Genomic DNA, 19,995 nt, shown 5'->3' with positions numbered 1-19,995 from the left:
TGGTCGTAGTTCAGAAGAAATTCTCTTCTAGGAAATTTTACAGCTTGTAGTAGCAGTCTCAGGCCTGTCGTGTCCTTATATAGTATGGAGGTAACTGTCCGGCGTGCAATGGTACATCCATCGATTGGCTGCACTAGAATGGGTGGACGGAGTGTCTGAAGTGTACTTTTGAGACATTTCAAACCCAATGTATAGGTTGGGTTTCAAACACGACTGTGCGTCTTCATTCGCTCAATCTCAACCGTCCTAAAATTGGAGGACATGTTTGCTTTTCCTTTTCTTCAGGACAACCATCTCCATTTTATACCTCTAACTGCAATTAAACACGATAAAGCATACTGAGGATACAGCTAACTATCCATGAAAGGTAACAAAGTTGACCCCAAGGGGTCCCATTGTCTTCATCTGCAAGATGGCGCTCTCTCTCTCTCTGTCTTGTTCAATCGACCTTGTTCGTGCTGGAAAAGAGAGACATACGTCACTTCATGCTGATGTTCCTCCAGTCAGACTCACAGCGAAGGTCTCCATCCACGGATATCCCGATAGTTCTGTTTTGCCCACGGTGGTAGTGGAGGTGATGGTCGCACTAGGCAGTGGTAGGTGTTCTCTATGTTGAGGCTTGACACCATGCTTCAGGTTGTTCTTCATGGTGAAAGCCTTGCTGAAACCTCAGCAGCATGTTATTGATGGCATCCATACGTGGGATCAGCTTAGGAGCAAAACTCGATTTCAGTGCAAGCATCTCTCCAACGCTTATCGCCACCATCGTCCCTGACACTGCTTCCACTTATCCAGGTAATCAAACACGAGGCGCATGGTCATACCTTTGGAAAACGTTTACCCGATAGTTGACACTTCATTAGTTATCTGGGTACATTGTCCAGACAATCAAACACCCCGTCAAAAGAAAGTGTTTGAGAAACACCAGGGGTGTTTCAAAAATGCCCTCTCAGTAATCAATCACCTCTTCAAAACTGCAAAATCTATAAGAAACAAAGACCAAGTACCCTGAAATATGCAACTGCACTTAGTTTCCATCGCGTATTTCTCTGACAAGTCCTGTTTAAAAAGAGCAACCTTAAAGTCGCTAGGTTTGTCAACTCTCCATGACGTATGCATTTGGAGACGGTTATGGGAATACATGAACAAAATTGAATGCCTTGATCAGATCAAATAACTCAGATATCGATGACACATCCATTTGATCAGGAAAATTTACAAACAGCTACATTGCCGTTCTCAGCGAAACAAGAAGGTAAAAACGAAAAGCCTTCACTATCTACATAGTGTCATCGTTTAAGGATTAGAACCCTTCTCTTTATCCCATCAGTCCAGAACTCGAAGACTGTGCTCCTCTCTGCATAAGCAATCCTGCATCTTGCACAAACCATGGAATAGTTATAATAAGATGAATCCGTTAATGTGTGGCACTATCATCAAAACTCTGTCCTGATGCTAGGGATGTTCAACTCGACTAGAATACGCTCGACCAAATTTGTCTCGAACGCAACCCCTTTAATAAACAAGTTGAGTTCGAGTTAAAAAGATACACTTGCTTAAATAAATGAGTTGAGCTTGAGCTATGCAGGCTTGACTCATTTATACTCGATCAAACTATACTCGATTAAACTCACAGAAAGAATATATATAGAATGCATCATACAATACTATCACAAAAAATAAACAGCTACAACAGAGTTCCTTATGGATACCAAGCATCAGGTCAAGAGTTTGAACCTGGTCGTTTCCTTTCGTGTTAAAAAATTATTTTTTTTAACAAATGGCTTTGCTAAACTCAAGCCAGATCTCCACTTAAGCTTAACCAAGCTGAGTTTGAGCCTTCTTAAGCTCAAGCTGAGCCAAGCTCCAGCTAGGTAACACAAGCTTGCCTTGAGCTCAAGCCAACCACAAGTTGAGCCCCTTAGCATTTGAGCGGAATTTGGCTCAAATCAGCTCGAACAGCCCCTACCTGATGCTGAAGTGTTGTTCTTCACCTAAAATTTCCCCTTGATAAAATGAAAGCACCAGTTTTAGCATAGCGATAGATTCTTCAAACAAAAAGTTCACTTGATCAATATCTTACATAAATTAACTAGAATGACATACAAAAATTCACTTGATCAATATCTCACATAAATTAACTAGAACGGCATTGCACACAAGCCACCATGACCAGTGTCAAGTTTTATCTGTTTTCACTCAGTCAAGTAACATCATATGACAAAACTCGGTGACAAAAGCACAACAGGTGCCCATACTGCAGGCGAAATAGGTGAGCAAGAGGGTGCCGATGGAAGACTTCCAAAAAAGTAGGTTGTGCCTGAAATTGTTGGATTTCCCAGAAAAGTATTTGGTCACTCAAAAATGATACACATACTTTCTCAAGCCACACTGCCCATCCTGGAGGAAGCTAGGTGAACATCATATTAAAAACCCAAAGCAATTGGGTTAAGGGATTAGGACATACGACCCTAGAAAACTAGGGTCTTGGAGTTTCTGCAGAAAATAGCTAAAGATAGTTTTTTGGGATTCTGCAAGAAGGATGGTGGCTGCTATTAGGTCTGTTGGTTGTAAGAGTTGTCTTGGAAACATCATGAATGAGCTAGTCAAGACCTGGGCTGAAAACAAGTAGACTTGATCACACTGTGCCTTACACATAGTGAGAAAATTAGAACCCAACATCAGACAGATTTTGGAAGGGCTATCCTTGGCACTTCACTTGACCAAGACTTGGCTCATTGGAGGCCTGAGATATTAGCTAGAGGTTATGGCCATCTTGAAAACAACCTAAAACTTAAAGTGCCCATGTGCTTGGATAATCCTGTTTGCAGGCACAGGTCTAGCAGTAAGAAAACATGGTGCTGAATGTCTTCCAGAAAAAGCAACACCAAGCCTTTCAAGACTTCGCAAAGGTTGACAGGATTCAAAAGTAGGTCAAACCCATCATAACTCCAGCAACTGGCTAAATAAATAACTTCAATGCATACATGCATCCATGCATGTATTACCCAGAGTAAAGCACTCTACCAAGAGGGTTAAAAGTCTACAGCAAGTGGGTTATCCAACATGGCTCCAGCAAATTGCTGTTTCAGGAATAAAGAGTAAATGAGTGCATGTGCATCTCCATGCATGTATTACCTAGATCGATTAACCCCATCAGGATTTATAGAAAGTCAGCATCGTGCAAATTACCTCTCTGGCTCTCTCAGGTTGACCATTAAACGTTTGAGATGCCACCACCACCCTCATTCTTTACTCTGCAAAAGCATTGATAAAAAGTCAGACGGCAGCTGCAAAATGTTTCCATTAGAAACTTTATCCAAACAGATCAGAACAAAGGGATAATCACTTTTGGCCTTTAAATAGCAAAAGGTGATACAAATCATTCAAATAAAAAGGACAAACATCTACCCATATCTTAGGCCAATAAAAACAAGAACTTCAACATCAGCAGACCACTTTTGAACTCAACAACAAAAATAATGAGCAGTTTCCGGTTTTTCAGAAAAGGAAAAAAGAAACACGAAAGTCATGTAGACCGTTTTTGAAATTTATAAAAGAAAATATTACTTCTCGTCCAGCATTGCAGAATAGTAAAAGAAATATAGAGAAGGATCCAGACAACAAGGGTCATTCGACATCTAAAGTCATCATCAGTAACTCTTGTGTCCCTTGAAATGTTAAGAGATGAGATAGATGGTAAATGTCAATAATCTCACTGAAAGATAGGATGCTCCCAAGGTTTTGAGAGGTGAGCCAGAAAAACAAACTACTATAAGAGGTAAAACTAGTATGAAATGTCTAGGAAAAATTATTCATTTCATAAGTACTTGACTATGAGGTTTTGGTTAGAAATATAAATGTTCCATCAGAAGAGTCTCCTATATAGCAAAAGAAAAATCGTGGAAAGAGAGCGGGAGCGAGTTGAACAAGCATTTCAGGGGGACCAATTTATCCAGAACAAAACTTACTTGTGATCAGATGGATTAGGCATTAGCTCATAAACAACTTTTGCAACAGCATCTCTTTTCAACTGCATATGATAAAAACAATGAGCCAATCAAAGAGAATCCCACTTGCGGTAAAAGAATTAAACCACATAGATGCATACAACACCTGTGTGGCTTCACCTCGTAAACCGATATAGTATATTTGAGTTGTATCACCTCCAAAGTTTTCTGGAAAATGCAGAGTCAAATTCCCCACACTCTGGAATCTAGAATATCTGAGGCATAACCACAAATGAATTTTCAATGGCATGACTCTCAAGTTTCAACATCAGCTACACATTGTCAAAGAACGGTTTAAACATCAACGGGGAGTAAACAAAAGTGCAATGAATATACAATGTTCTAGAACCATCACGTATCACTAGCAAGAAATATATCGACAAATAAAAAGAAATGTCAAATCTATTTAAGAATGCCAAAACGAGGATATAAGAAAGGCCGCTTTGTTTTCCACAAGGTAGAAGAACAAGAGCCTCATTCACTTTGTTCATACTTTCAGTTCAGACAGCATGTTCTCCTTTATTTCTAAGTGAAACGATCAGTTACTCTCCAGTCTTCTTAACGGCAGATAATAGGTTCAAAACTCAAAAGGTGGGTTAACCTTCTTACTGAAGTAGACCTACAATTAGTTTCTACATGAGTGAACATGGCCTCTATGCATTGAATTGTGACCATTTCAAAATAGCATGTACATACTTCACGAAGAGTCATACCACACACGTACCCCTGGAAAGCACGAAACAGAAAAACTTCCTCATAACATCAGCTTCAAATTGAAGTAAAGTATAAAGTTTCTCATAGAATCCACTTATAAGTTTTGCTCTAATATAACTGAAAGAGAAAAAGCATGAACGGTCAACAAAGAAGGCAGATGCATGAGTTCCAACGTTACCTAGTTTGGTATTCTAGCACTCCTTGCACATTTTCCCCCAATTCCCACTCCTTCATAAACAATATAAGTTACAAACAAGAGCAACAACAATAAAAAAAAATAGAATGCCTCAGGAAGCATGACTACCTGAACTGGTTGCATATTTTGCGCATCAGAAAAATCAATACCATCTCGATTTATGAACCTAAAGATCAAAATTAGATATGGAGAAATGAGAAACTAGAAAGACATCTTACCAGAAGAAGCAGATCATGCAAGAACAGATACAACAATAGTTTCTTAATGTAATCTATCCCATTCGCTAAACACATCTTTCCTTTTAAATTTTGATGGATAAAGCAATCTGAAATGGATGTGGCTGCAGATATAAGGAGTTCACAATTTTAATGGAATTTATGACGCCAATTCTGCATAGGGCGTCACCATGTCGGAGTCGAAGCTACTACAACCAACCAGATATTGATGTCCTATTCGTGGTGAATTGATTACTTTGTAGCTCATTGCTGCTTAAGAAAGGAACCAAAATGACCACATTTCTAAAGATTAAGAAATGTTTATCATGCATCCCAATTTTCTCTACATATTCTCATCATTATATGCCTATAAAGGAATAATATTTACTTTGTGAAAAAAAAAAGAACAAAAAATGATGTTGGATTAGAATAGGAATGCCTTTACTAAGTAACACGTTAACCTACAATCATGAAACTAGCAAACATGTAAACGAACTTCTAAAACAATTTATAAACTAGACATATCAAGCAGAGAGTTTTAATACATATAGAATTAATAGAAATGGAACAAAACAAAACAAAATAAATAAGTAAAGACAAGATTTGACATACGCTCTCATCTTTGAAGGGCTTGTTCCATCAGCACCACCAACGACTGAGATACTCTTTATTTTGACATCTGATGTAAATCTAGAAACAACCAAGAAGACAAAGTATACATAAGGAAGCAAACTAACAACAACAGAAAAAAAATATACAGCCATATTAAAACAAAATGAAGAAGGCATGCCTAGTGAGGGTAAATGTAGAATGTCAGATCAAAGCATGGAGAAGAACTTTTCTTGGTCTAGAACTTCTAGCAAGCAGATAATCATATCTTTTTGCATGCCATAGGATCTCCATGTAACATTATCAGATTACCACAAAAAAAACTGAAGGGATTTAAGAACCTTTAGTTTGATGTTATGGACAGATCCTTTAGTGTCAAAGGATGATTTGGTTGCAACCAAAGCCTACTGCATAACATATGGTTTAAAGTCCTTATGTTTCTTTGGGATATAGATACAAGAAGCAGAGCACTTACGGAATGAACACAAGTAACTCTGGATCACCATCATTGCTTTCCAAAAACCCCTGCTTGAATTAAGTCACATGGAAACAATAGGACACAAAACTGAAAAGCGTAACCAACATGTTTTGCTAATTAAGTCAAGAAATAGCATAAAGATACGGTTAACCCATTAAGAGGGTACAAAAGATGAGCTATGATGTATTATTCAAAACAAAATGTTGTGCATAAATGTAGCTCATGGAACATCGTAGAAAAAAGATATATTTACCACTTTCAGTTCTTTGAAAAACTCATAAATTTGATTTAACAAAGGAAAAAATAATTGCCAAAGAAATTGGTAAGAATGATAATGAAAAGAGCTAACTCTTAACAGTTAAGCAGGTATTTGATATCTAAATTATAGAAATTAAATAAGGACCTAAGCAACCAGAAAAAAGAAAATCAGGAAGCAAAGAGTAAAACTTAAAGAATAGAAGCTTCATCTGCAATTTGAATTTAGAACAAATGAAAAAATAGAGACCTGAAAGTACAACTGTACAACACGCACATTCCTCAATAAATACTAACTGATTAGAAACCATATGTAACATGAAAAACATGCTACGCAGGCAAAATGACATGCATGGCCTTCCTGAAACACGATCATGCTTCATGGACTCTGTAAAATATTGTCCTGTTTCCATGCTTGTAAGGTAGTCCTTTGTCAGGAGTGTGTTATACAAGTAAGTAAAGAAATTCTGTGCTACAACAGTACCTCTGATGAATCCAAGCGAGATTCCCAAGCTTTAAACACAGACTTCACACTCCCGGCAATTGCTTCATTTAATGCTGACACCTTGAAAATGGAAAAGACATAGCATGTGCCATAATAACCATAAAGATGAGCATGTTGCTAAAAAACAACAAAGACAGCATATCCATGAAAAGGGGCACTACTTGAAAGCTTTTCATGGCAACGCTTAGTATGTTATGTCACACTATTGGTTTACAAGGAAAAAAAGAGAAGCAGAGAGTTGAAGAAAACAAACAGGTGAGGAGGTTTAAGTTAAATTTTTGAAGTCAAATAAAATAAGCATATCATATACTACATGCCCAAACGTTACCCTCATCAACTGTTAAAAGGGATTCACAATTTGTTCCAAATCATCTCACGATAAAGGGAGAAAGATGACAGAAATGTCCTCATAAAAAGTGAAGATTTCCAATTGTACAAAGAATAGAAAAATTTAAGGAAAAGATGCACGATCATAATTTCAAGAGGTTACACTCTAAGAAAGACTCCAACAGCAACCAAAAATCAGTTAACAACTACAACCATTTTATGTTTTAACTGAATTGGGAAAAAGAGAACATGGTAAATCTGAAACTGATCCTTCATGAATAAACAAGCTGCTTTAAAAAGAATAGACTTCACTTCCCACCCAATTTGGACACAATGAGATTTTAGATACATCCTCCATTATCTCCACTGATAAAGAACCTGTCACAGAGAAGTTTAGACCACCATCCTTAGAGGAATATGCACAAGATAGCTAGGACCTTGGCTCAGAGACTGAAACCAGTCACTGGGGGATTACTTCATTATGTGTATTTACATCCATCAACGTTTAGAAAATGCTATGCTAGTGACAGATGAGATTATCCATTGTTATATACACTTGAAAGTAACAGGTCTCCTGCTAAACATAAAGCATTCATTTAGTTAAGGTTCATGATGCAGTTCAGTGGCAGAATTTGCTTGATTCTATGTCCCTCATGGAATTTGAAGTCAAGAGAACGTGGATAAGAAACTTGAATTTGGTTACACCAATGTTTATGAAGCCAAAAGGCACTGAAAATACCCCCTTCAGGGATATCTGCCTTCTTCAACACTTTCCAAAATCATATCCACGGATTTCAGCTCCTTAAGGAAGGCAGATAGTCTTGGTTTTCTTGACATGGTTGCTCGACCATGTACGTAAGGCATAAGCTATGGTGTAGACAGCATGTTGATTTACCTATAGACAATTTAGTTGTGACCATATGAAGGATGTGACTCCTAAGCAGTGCTTAGGAAAATTGTCAGTTAGACACTTCCACAAGATTAATCCGATCATGAAACAGATTGTGTTTACACAAATTCAGATATGAGCATGCCCATAAACCATGATGAATAATTGATTCAAAATTGTGCCTAGATAGGCACCTCTTCACCTAGAAGCAGAGGACCACTTGATGTGAAATTTGTCACATTCAAAAGGAGAAAGGGTGCATGGTAATTTTTCTACCCTTAATAATCCTTTGCTTGCAAACTATGTTACACGGACACGGCAAAATGGGCCACGTACCGGTGTCGACACTCCGACACCTAGATACCGACACTTGGACACGGCAGGATACGTTTTGGATCGGATCTGGGTCAGACCCGATCCGAACCACTTTACTAACCCGACATTCTTTGTTTTGTTTGAGACTTTCTTTCTTATGACTTATGAGATTGGTGATGAACAATGTTTTGTTTGAGAATCTGAGAGTTTCTTTCTTTTGACTTATGAGATTGTAAGAGTGAATTATTAATTTAATGTTTTTTTTATTTTATTATCCTTTTTAATTTTTTAGAATATAAAATTCGCCATGTCCTCATATCCTAAAATTTTGAAAATTGCCGTGTTAGCGTACCCATACCCGTACCCTTATCGTGCAGATATTTTATGAGCTTAAGCAAGGCAAGACATCATTCAACCACAAAGGTGTTTACACCTTTTAGATGTTAGTTATTAGATATGAAAATGTCAAAATCTTTGCAGTTAACAAGTAACAAGAGGTTCACAGGTGAGATTCTGCATCGCATTGTGACGAGATTTTTTAGTCAAAATGTAGGGGACCATATTGGCATTTACTTAACGGTGGAATCAGTGTTATTTACCTGATCACGAGTGATCTCAGTGACAAGGAAGAAGCTAAGTTGATCATTCTCTAGCGGCCAATAGTTTTCCATCTTTCTATTCACAATCAAGAAGCTAAACAGCTTGGTAAATGAATGCTGGTTAACGATGAAAAATTAAAGTGGCTGCTAGCTGGACTTCCTGATGTGACAGATACATTGAAGCCCATAAACAATGACACAACTCGGAAGAGCAAGAAAAAAATTATTACCAGCTTGCAAGCTGTTGTTTGATGTGCTAGACGATAGACACAGACAAAATTGATCTTTGGTGGCAATGCTGCTTCCTCCTTCAATGGTTTTCCACATCCCTTTATGCTTGAGCAAGTGTGTCCACCAACCAAATTGATGTATTAAACACATGTGATTCACTTTTCTCCATAAAATCAAAAGGTGGCGTATTATTTTAGAAATGATGACTGCATCTGACACACTGCCTATGTGGTCAAAGAGGAAAATATGTGCTTTAATCTGCCACTTATGCAATCAGGTACCTGCTTGTTATTGTGGTTTGTGCTAAAGAAGAACAGGGTAAATAGGAATCCACCTTAAGAGAAGACTCTTCAATGCGCCAAAGTATGCTATGTACTTCATGTTGACACTGTGCCTTTTGTTTCTTTGGTTTATACAGTTTACTTACACCCAAGTTTTTGATCTGAACCCATATGGATCATAAAGAGTTGGAAAGGCTTGTTGAATTAGCAGATATGAAATAAATGAACGCATCATTCCCTAGCATCAGAACTAAGAACAAGAAGAAGAATGAGGGATACGCTAAAGAGCTGTGTATTACCGTAAAAGATAAAGGAGGATTTGGCAGTGTATCATATATTTGAGATATATTCGTAGCACAATTCGTTTCCAAGCACAAAAAGAACTTAATTATTAGCATTTATCATTGGCAGGTAACAAGGAAGAGTCCCAAATAGGATGAAGAAAAGATCAAATGGGTACCAAACAGCTCAAGCTTAATCCAGAGTTTTGTTTGACTTTGACTATTTGTGAATAAGATGGCAACAAATAACATCAATACCGTTGTGTTTTAGTAATTATACTGAAGATATGAAATGAAATGAACAGATAACCTATCAAAAACAAAGAAGAAGCGTATAAATAAAAACAAAAACAAAAACAAAATAAAATGGGTATCAACAAATTCAGAGCAACAATATATACTCATTTTAGACTAAGAACATATAGAAAGTGCCAACAAACAATCCTGAAAAAAAAAAAAAAGAACACCCACGAGCTTAAGAGATGCACGACACGAACTGCTCCATAAAATAGCTGAGATGGGCAGCTCAGAAACCAAAGCAGATCACCAATTTGTTCGACTGGAGCCCAACCACGCGAGGAAATATAGGAAAACAAAAGACTACATGCCCCCAAAAGGAGATTTGTCGAAGAAAAACGAAGGGAAAAGCAAAAACAAGGCGGGAGGAGGAACCTTCGGCATGTCAATGTGCTTAAAGAGGGACCACTCCGATCCGCAGTCGTGTTCTTCGCAGCTGTGGTCGTGAAGGCAGGCCATTGTGCGTCGATATCTCTAGAGTCTAGAGCTCTCCAGGCTATTGCTTTATAAGCAGCCTTTCGTTGGAGAACCTGAAAGAGCACCTAAGAAATGTATGGAATTCTTTCACACGTGGAAGCAGGTAATAAGCTTTTGACAAAACAAGAGAAATTTTTAGTTGCGAGTCCTTTTAATCATAATTTTTGAAAACATAAATTACCTTTTAAAAGCTGCGCTTTTCATAAAACGAAATTCCGTTAACCAAAGAAGCAAAAAAATATTATCTACAAAACTTAACTACAGAAAATAAGATTGGAATGTTGCAGCTAATGTTTTTTTTAGACTAATGATAAATTATTCAAGCCCTTAACTTATACTTTTCGTAAAAATTAGGTCATTCAAAAGTCACAAAAATAGTCACTTTTTAAAAATCATAAACGAAAGTTAAAGTTCCCAAAATCCACCGAAAAAAGGTATGAACCGTGTTGTATCGTGAACGGGGCTGCCGACTCAGTGGGTCAGCTGAATCATTGATTCAACTAAAACGGTTGTGGTTGTGAATCGGTGACAAATGTTCTAAAGTTTTTTTTATATATACAAAAACAATTAAATAAAATTTTAAAGAGCTAAAAAGATGATGTCCACTGACTGATTCGATTCAGCTCGGCTGATTTAGGCTGACACGGGCCGATTTTTTAAATCTTGTATAAGCTCAAGCCAAGCAGCCCTTTATACAACTGAAGAATATATGAAGCCAGCATTAATGTAGTTTGCATGTTTTTTGAGTGTTATGTTTGGAGGGCATGAAAGCCATTTTCCTGAATTGCAATCAGTAGTTTATCTATGATCGAATGGGTTTTTTATATTAAAAAACTTTCACAAATGGTGTATTCCGTAATGACAATTGATTGAAAACAGTTTTTAGTTATGAAATCTACCATTTGCGACTGTTTTCAGCATCATACACAGTAGCATCCTAAAATTAAAAAAAAAAAAAATCCACCCATAGCTGTAGTCAGCTGATTCCAATAGATTTGAGAGATATGAATTCAAAATCACCATTATGTTTTGAAAACAAAGGGGACGAGGTTTGACTTGAGATCAGTAAATTTTAAGATGCAAGGCTTACAAATCCATGGTGTAAATCTTAGATCTTAAATGAACGTTTGTGTTTTTATTCACAAGCCTACGTCATGGTGGGTTCCGAGTAATCAATTCATCTAAGAGTATGAAGAGGAAGAAAAGTGAGAGCGGCTGTTAGCTTTTTGTACTTACATTATGCTTGGTTTCTGAATTAGTATTTTTCAGATTTTCAGTTGAGCTCTTCGAGGGCTGACAGCTAAAACTAAAAGGTACCAAATATAAAATTTTAAAATTTTAAGGGGCACCAACATGTAAGTGAAAAAATTACTCAAAAATATTTATGCAGAACTTTTAGAAAAAGATTGGTTCTGTGTGGGCAACTGCCACACGTGGCCTACATCTCCCTTCGCCCCTGGTTGACAGGGAAATCCAAAAATACGATATATAAACTCCCATTTAAACCGTATCAAAAAATTGTGAATTATTTTATTTGTGCTTGAATGAGTATTGTTAGTAGGCCAAAATGGTACGAGAATATGAGATATCGCGAGCAATTTGATCCCTAATGAAGGTGTGGTCGTTAGACAGATACCCAGTATACTTCCTCTAGTGGAATCGACAAAATGTCAAAGAACATATTAGGGAGAGATGAAACATGGCTTCGTAAAGGCGATTGAGCTTTGGCCATTTTATGAAAGCTTACTCATGTTCTATGTTAAAAGTATATTTATAAAAAGTTTATACAGGTAACAGGTCGTTTGACAGTATGAACTTTGTGAGGGTCCAAGATTGAAGTAGTGGAGTATAAGTTGGCAGCACGAAAGGTTGGATACTTGTTTTTATGCAGGGAAGATTACTGTCAGTAGACTTATTCCAGTTTTATCTTTGGTCAAAGAACTTATGTAGCATTAAGTAATGCATGACTAGCTTTTGAAAAGATTTACAGGGAGATGAATATATTGAGAACACAGTCTCTCCAAGGACCAAGGCTAATATTGGGAGAGAGAGAGAGAGAGAGAGAGAGAGAGGATGGAGGGTGGCAGTGGCGGCCCTGTCGGGGAGAGAACGGGGAGTAGCAGTGGCGCCACCTACGCACTGAGGCACAACAGACCTTGCAACCACGAGGACATCATCTTCTGCATCGACATCGACAGGCAATCCCAGGCGGACATGAAGGTGACGGGGGCGAAGGGCCGCCCCATCACCCGCCTCGATGCCATCAAGCAGGCCATCCTCCTCTTCCTTCACGCCAAGCTCCGGATGAACCCCAACCACCGCTTCGCCTTTTCTGCTCTCTCCCACTCCGCCTCCTGGGTAGGCCACCACTTTCCCCGTCTCCGCTTCCTTCCCTGCGCCTCCTCTTCTCTTTGGTCGATTTTCCGTGGTGATTGAAAATTCGTTCTCATGATCTGTGGATTGTTCCTCTTTTGCCGAGAAGATTCGAAGGGAGTTCAGTGGTGACGTGGATTTGGCTTTATCGGCGCTCAGATCCATCTCGGCCGATTTGTCGTACGATCAGGCCGATCTCTCTCAGTTGTTCAAGATGGCTGCTTATGAAGGAAGGAGATGTCGGGCTCAATCCCGAATCCTCAGAGTGGTATATCTCACCTGTTTCCCCTCCTCTTGCCTTTCTTCGTTTTCTTAGTTCATCCTTCTTTGTGCATTTTTTGTTTTCCTGTTAGGATGGTACAGTCTTGTTGGTACAATTGGGGAATGGTTTTAGTAAGCGGGGTTAAAAGAGCATCAAGGTCTAAGGCCATTTATGGGTCTTCTTCCACCCCTTGCGTCTGTTGGGGATTCTTTTCTTTTTCAGTATTTTGTTCAAAGATTTATGTGTGGATTCTTTTCATTGTCATTTTTTTCGACCCTGCTTTTCTTCAGTCTATAATAAACTAGTGATTACCAGAGGGCGTCTAAATTGGACAAAGAAAACAAGTGCTCTCCTCGTCCAGAATTGGTTGATTTGGTTGTTTTGTTATGGATATAACTCCGCTTGTATCATGTTTTCACCGTTCTCCTAGACTGCATTATTTGTATTCACAAAACATTAAGATTACTACTGTAGTTTATAGAAAAGAAATGTAAAATTTGAACTAGAGCCAAGGATCTTTCTCGTCCAATGACAGGAGCATCCACGGGACATGTCTTTTAAAATGGGGTTTCTATGTGGAAATTTGGGTATTGTGAAATCTCAAGTGTTTTGACAATGTTTGAAGTTTCTTTCGGTTTTACTATTGCTGCTTATGCATGTTAGGCATCTACTCTTGGTCCAATGCTTTTCTTATCTGTGTTCGTCTCTTCATAATCTCTGGAAGAGATATTCTTTGGATACTTTAGTCAGTGGATGCTTTTGGTTGCTCCATCCAGGCATCCAACGTTCATGTATAGCAGGTCATCATCAATATTCACGAACCATATTAATTATTAATACACATGTCAACAAACAATTTTTTCATTTTTAAGTCTTGAAAATTTTGTATAAAGTTGGAACAATATGCAATATGTCATGTTTCTGCGATTCTAGGCTTCTATCCAACAAGGAAGGTTAGGGCATGGTTTTGGTTCTTTATTATCTTTAGATTCCTTTGTTTATAACTTTATATATCTTTTGGTAGTTCCATGTTCAAGCATCTGTATGGGCATGTGTTAATGCATGAATATCATTACATTTTTTTTTTTCAGCCGTGCTGGAAATTGGTTAGTTAGTTACCTTTATCTGAATGTGGATAAAAAAACTGAAAACCTTGTTGCCCTTCTGGGAGTTTCAGGCCCACAACCTTTTCTTAACTTAAACATAGTCACCACAAAAATTTAATAATCAACTGGTAGAAAATGATATTACATAGTTGTAATTCAAAGTGGTAGACCATGGTTCAAGCTGTCACTTCTGGGAGAATGCATTGACGTCAATAAAATGCTCATTTTAGAACATAAAATTACATCAAGTGATGTTCACATCTCTATTAATATAATGTATCATAGTGCCAACTAGTTGGTGAAACTGCCAAGTTGTTTAGGTTCCTTGCTGGTGTAAATTAGTCAACTTTGTTAAGGCCATGGAAATTATCCTATATTATTTTGTTACTAATGATAGAAATAAGTGAAACTAATGTTTGGGATTTGACTTGCTTATTCATCAACCTTTTACAAGAGCTGGAATTCCCTAGTTTGACAGCTAAACAAACCTAACTGAGCTTGAACTACAGCTTGCTGAATATTCCTGATTGTGAGCCATTTTAGTATTTTTGTCCTCTTCATGTCGCTCAAAACATACGGTTGTCCAATCTGATTCAAAGTCAACCTGTGGAACTAGCTCATGAACATAAGCAAGAGAAATGATTGATTCCTTCTTAGACAAAGATCAATAAATGACATATTTGTCATTTTGCATTCATATGCATATCATTTTAAGATACATAAAAATCAATATAAGTGAAGGGTGTACATAAACTAAAACATAGAAAAAAAATTCACTTTTGATCTGTTTGATCAATGTAATGGTATTTAACAAATGCTGATAAATGCATAGAAGAGTTAGCAGAAAGTATTTTCCATTACGATGATATTGTGAAATGGCTTGGGGGACTCTGGAAGATAAACGGGTTGCATGTGCGATCATATCTGCTTTTGGGAAATCTGCCCTAAACAAGTTCAAAATTACCATTGTTGGGTTCCTTGCCATTATCTGACGATTCCAGATTCTCTCTTTGAGCCAGCAAATCGTGGATCGCAAGCAACCGCTTTCATTTTTCCATTAGATTTTCTTCGTGCATTTATTGGTTACTTATGGACCTTCCCTTTCTTGACGGTTTATCATGCTTAATTCTACCAGGATCCATCATGTTTTTTTTACCTGAAAAGAAGGATGATGTAGTGGCTCTTGAAGCACAGGAATAAGACCATTTGTGTATGTAATCACTACCCCATGCGGATGTTTGAGCTAGCTTGCATAAATTATTGTTGTGAGGATTTGAGTTTGTTACTGTCAGATCTTTGTTTGAGAGTCATGTTTAACTATTTGACTTGCTATGGAGGATGCTGAACTTGTCCTCACCAATCTTATGCAAAGCTCGGCCCTGGGACTAGAGATGCTATTCTAGTTTCTAACGTATTTGCTTCATGTATGAATTATGTCTTCTTGGTTTAAATTCTTAGTAAGGGACATAAGTTTTGTTAGTAACTATAGCTGAAATTTGATTTTCTTCCCTTTCAGATCCTCATATACTGCCGATCATCTGTCCAACCTGAGTTTCATTGGCCAGAAGGTCAGAAATTATTTACCCTGGATGTGCTCTACCTTCATGATAAACCCAGCCCAGACAACTGCCCCCAGAAGGTCTATGATACGCTTGTGGATGCACTTGAGCATGTGGGTGAACATGAGGGTTACATATTTGAGAGTGGAGGTGGATTGACCCGCGTGCTTTTCAAACAAATGTGTCTCCTCCTATCGCATCCGCAGCAACGATGTTCTCAAGAGGATTTGGACATTCCCAAGTCTGTGACAAAGAAAGTTCCAGTGACTGAAGGGCATCCTGTCAAGGAAGAGGAGACACCCCATGGTTCCAACCAATAGCATGGTTAATAGGTATCGGTTGTACTTTTACACAATGGAGGAGATGTTGCTTGAAATAGAAGGTTCCTCTGCAGTGAGGTCCTCTTCGCATTGTATAAAATGGCATGATGTTATGGTGTCTGTTGCTGCTACAAGCCTTTTTTTTTTTTTTTTTGCTTTCACCAAGTTAGTCAAAATGGTCGGATACTGATTACAGCAGTTATTGGAGATTCTCAGTATCCTTCATGAATTGGAGTTCAGCGACCTTCATGAATCAATGGAACCGGCTTTCTCCTGAGAAGGAAGAGCAGCCAGCTCTCTCAATTTGAGTAGCTATTGTCCTAAACAAGATTGTGACGTATGGCGTGTAGAACCCATTTCAAGTTACTGGTTTCTTGTACATGCATTCAGATGCATTTTTCGGACAGGTAACGTTGGCCCTCAGTTCCATAAATTTTGTGTTCCTGCAGTCTAAATGCAACAACCACGACTACTACCCTTTAACAATCATTGACATCTTAATTTAAAGAGACCATGATCTCAGCTGGTAATCAGGGATCAGCAAACACCTGTTCTTCACTAAACCTTTGTAAGAATTATAAATGTCCAAAGCTAAGCAGACGGAGAATAGATCCATTTCGACACTTGTAAGAGATGTACTACTTGCCACTTTGCCATATTCCGAGTTCAATGGCTTTAATAAGTGGCCTATAGGCCCTCTCGTTGTACATCTGAAATTACTTCCAATGGATATCCAAGTATGAACTCGTGTGGGTATCCTGAGGAAACAATCGTAAACTTTGTTCTTTAAGAGGGCGCTTGATTGCCTAGCATTTAAGATCCGCGGACCTGATTTAGCATGGCGCTCACCTTGAACTAATAAAATGATATCCAAACATTTCCAGAAAATGATATCCAAACATTTGAGATTCCCATAGATCAATGGGTTTCTAAGGTTTCATGGATGTGTAAAAAGGAAGAGGGTGTACGTTGTGGGTGTGTCTTGACTTCAGTTCCACGGCTTACAAATGGCTTGAAATCACTTCATGTTTTATTTCCGCGCTCACAAGGGTGACTCGCAACCCTTATTTTCCAGGCAAGTGTGGGCGGTTGACCATGCATATCCATATGAAATGCTCATTTGTATATCGATACGGCATGCAAGTACTAGTGCCCGCCAGCCAGAAATTTCTGGTTCTGCTGCTCTTTTTTTTTTCTTTAACTGCTTACTCTATGTATGAGAGAGAGAGAGAGAGAGAGAGAGAGAGAGAGAGAGAGAGACATGATCATCACCTTTTTATTCTTATTTTTCTCCTTATTGGATCAAGGCAATCCTTAGATGGCTGAACAGAGTTACAGTGTAATTGTCTATATTTTATATATATATATATATATATATATATATATATATATATATATATATATATATATATATATATATATATATATATATATATATCTATCTATGCCCTACGGTACTTTTTACTGGACGGGGACGGAGCAATCTACATAGCGAAAACATGATGTACAAATGCAAATAAAAAAAATACTTGTTAATTGTTTAGCTAATATTTTATGGAGGATTGATAATCAATAGTTAGCATTGTTGTTAGCGTATAAAACATATCTTGAATGTCCAATACGAATGATTCTTTTTTCGGTTGATTTTCACAACTGTGGACATAAAGAACCCTTTCAAGTAATTAGTTTTTCTGAAAAAAAAAAGAGATCCATTGCATCCCTAGGAAAATGACATGGAAAAAATTTAGAGAGCAGAATTTGATCCAAGTACCCATCTGAATGATTCGTTCTGATTGGGCCAATTTAAGAAAAGGAAGTCAAATTGTGTTCTGATAGTTTGGATCCAACCTCGGTGATTGGCTCTCCAAGATTCGGGCCGCTTCTCCCTTGAGATTATATGGATGTTATCTTCCTATTTATAAATTCAAACTTAGTACTTCAATTTCTAATATGAAGTACCTGAATCCAACTTGGAATAAAATCTGCCGATTACACGCAACTCGGGTGGACTTCGGACTTGGTTCTGGATTTGGTTATAACCTAACGGCTCCCCGTTTTCTTCGCCGGATCCCTACTCAATGGATCTGGTTCGTCGGTAGTGAAATTTTCCGGCCGGTTGACGCTGCATTCCTCTGTCTCTAACAAGCCCTAAAATTACGGTTGGTAAACCGGCAAAACCGGAGTCCTAACCTGTCCGGTGCCACCAAATCAGGACGGTCAAACGATAAGAACGGCCGTGGACACACGACAACCGCCGATCTGGTGGGCGGTTATCTTCCTCTCCCACCTCTTTGTGTCTACAAATATGGCGTCCCCACCCTTTTCCAACTCGCCTCTCACTCTTGCACCACCAGTGAGAGTGCTGCATTTGCCGGAAACCAGCACCTCCGCTTCTTCATTTTCCGCTTTCCGGCAAGGCAGCACCAACAATGGCACGCAGACTCCCCACCCTGGCAGTTGTCTTCCTCGCCTGCGCGGTCGCCGTCTCCGCACTCGCCCCCGCCGCCACCCCCACCTCCGCCCCATCCAAGTCGGACGCGGCACCTCCCACCGTGAGAGCCGCTTCCCCCTCATCCACCCCTAAAGCCGCATCCCCGACCGCCACCACCACCACCACTGCGCCGGTCACCTCCCCAAGCGTCGGTAGCGCACCCAGCGCAGGCGGACCGTCCCCTGCCACCGGAAAGAAATCAACTCCACCTGTAGCACATTCTCCTTCCGGCGATGTTGCGGAGGCTGCACCACTTGCGTCGCCTGTGAACAGCCCCCCTGGTCCTCCTGCGGTCGATGATACGTTTGCAACGGCACCGGCGCCGGAAATGGATACCACCACCGGAACCAGCGGAGCTTTCGCCGTCAAGGCTCAGGCCGTCTCCTTTGTTGGCATGGCTGCGGCTGCAGCGATTCTTCTGTGAGTTGGTGGAACTTGGAAGCTTCATGACTGGCGCTGACTGAGGGTGCAAGGCCCAATTAACTTGTGGTGGATTCTTCTGTGCTATTACATAATATATAATTTATTGTTTCGTTGACACCATGATCTCTTTGTTCTTCCTTGAGAGCTTAGAACTAATTTCCCGCCCAAACATCTTCCCGTCGTATCGTTTTGACCGTTTTCCGGTTGTCACTTTCGCAATTTCAACCAAAATTTGAAAAGCATAACAAATCTTTAAAAAGATATTTAACAAGGATTTAACAATTAATAGTCGTCGATATCGTTCAAGTCACAAAACCCATTTAAATGTGTGCATATGATCCTTTTATTTATACATTTTTGGACATTCTGAGTACATGGTTGAATTTAAAAAAAATAAAACGCAAAACAATAGTGACTATTTACACAACCGCTTCTTGAATCGGAAGATCTCATATGGATGCCGCACAATTGTTGGGACTGCTAAATTTTCAAATTTTTTCCGTTGAAAGAACCATAGATCATTGCTAAATCCACAACTATCATCAATTATAGTGGATGTCAAAGGATTAAAAAAGGTGAGATAATAGAAAAGATTTGCGTCCAATTAAGAAATTGGATCATATTCAAATTGAAAAATCTATATCCAATCAGCTTCAAATTTGAATTCAATTTTAAATAAACATCCAAGTGTATGAAAGTTTGAATTTAGTTTTAAATAAATATCCTAAACATATGTGCATTTGAATGTCGACCCTTAACAATAACGCAGTTCAAATACGGGG

The 19,995-nt window shown here is 38.7% G+C and overlaps 3 protein-coding genes across 4 annotated transcripts; 2 read left to right on the top strand and 1 right to left on the bottom strand.

The window, feature by feature from the left end:
* Nucleotides 1-1,166: 1,166 nt before the first annotated feature.
* Nucleotides 1,167-10,737, bottom strand: LOC116255726 (uncharacterized). Of its 2 annotated transcripts, none has more exons than XM_031631663.2 (10): nt 10,578-10,737; nt 6,962-7,042; nt 6,220-6,269; nt 5,748-5,825; nt 5,029-5,086; nt 4,903-4,952; nt 4,117-4,225; nt 3,972-4,033; nt 3,193-3,257; nt 1,167-1,377 (listed from the first exon to the last, which is right to left on the bottom strand). In XM_031631663.2, the coding sequence occupies exons 1-9, from the start codon at nt 10,659-10,661 to the stop codon at nt 3,218-3,220; spliced, it is 612 nt and encodes a 203-aa protein (XP_031487523.1). In that variant the 5' UTR covers nt 10,662-10,737; the 3' UTR covers nt 1,167-1,377; nt 3,193-3,217. The 2 variants fall into 2 exon arrangements, with proteins under 2 accessions (XP_031487523.1, XP_031487522.1); XM_031631662.2 differs by having other exon boundaries at nt 1,167-1,371; nt 10,578-10,735.
* Nucleotides 10,738-12,699: 1,962 nt separating this feature from the next.
* On the top strand, nt 12,700-16,703 carry LOC116255547 (uncharacterized). The gene is made up of 3 exons (XM_031631412.2): nt 12,700-13,037; nt 13,162-13,320; nt 15,937-16,703. The coding sequence occupies exons 1-3, from the start codon at nt 12,753-12,755 to the stop codon at nt 16,297-16,299; spliced, it is 807 nt and encodes a 268-aa protein (XP_031487272.1). The 5' UTR covers nt 12,700-12,752; the 3' UTR covers nt 16,300-16,703.
* A 2,025-nt stretch (nt 16,704-18,728) lies between these two features.
* On the top strand, nt 18,729-19,214 carry LOC116255947 (classical arabinogalactan protein 10-like). The gene has a single exon (XM_031632040.1). It carries the CDS (start codon nt 18,729-18,731, stop codon nt 19,212-19,214), a length of 486 nt encoding a protein of 161 aa, XP_031487900.1.
* Nucleotides 19,215-19,995: the final 781 nt, after the last annotated feature.

This window comes from Nymphaea colorata, chromosome 6 (genome assembly GCF_008831285.2).
Source record: "Nymphaea colorata isolate Beijing-Zhang1983 chromosome 6, ASM883128v2, whole genome shotgun sequence".
In the NCBI taxonomy this organism is placed as follows: domain Eukaryota; kingdom Viridiplantae; phylum Streptophyta; class Magnoliopsida; order Nymphaeales; family Nymphaeaceae; genus Nymphaea; species Nymphaea colorata.
The sequence above is the reverse complement of the archived record's forward strand: the minus strand, read 5'-3'. Positions and strand labels throughout refer to the sequence as shown.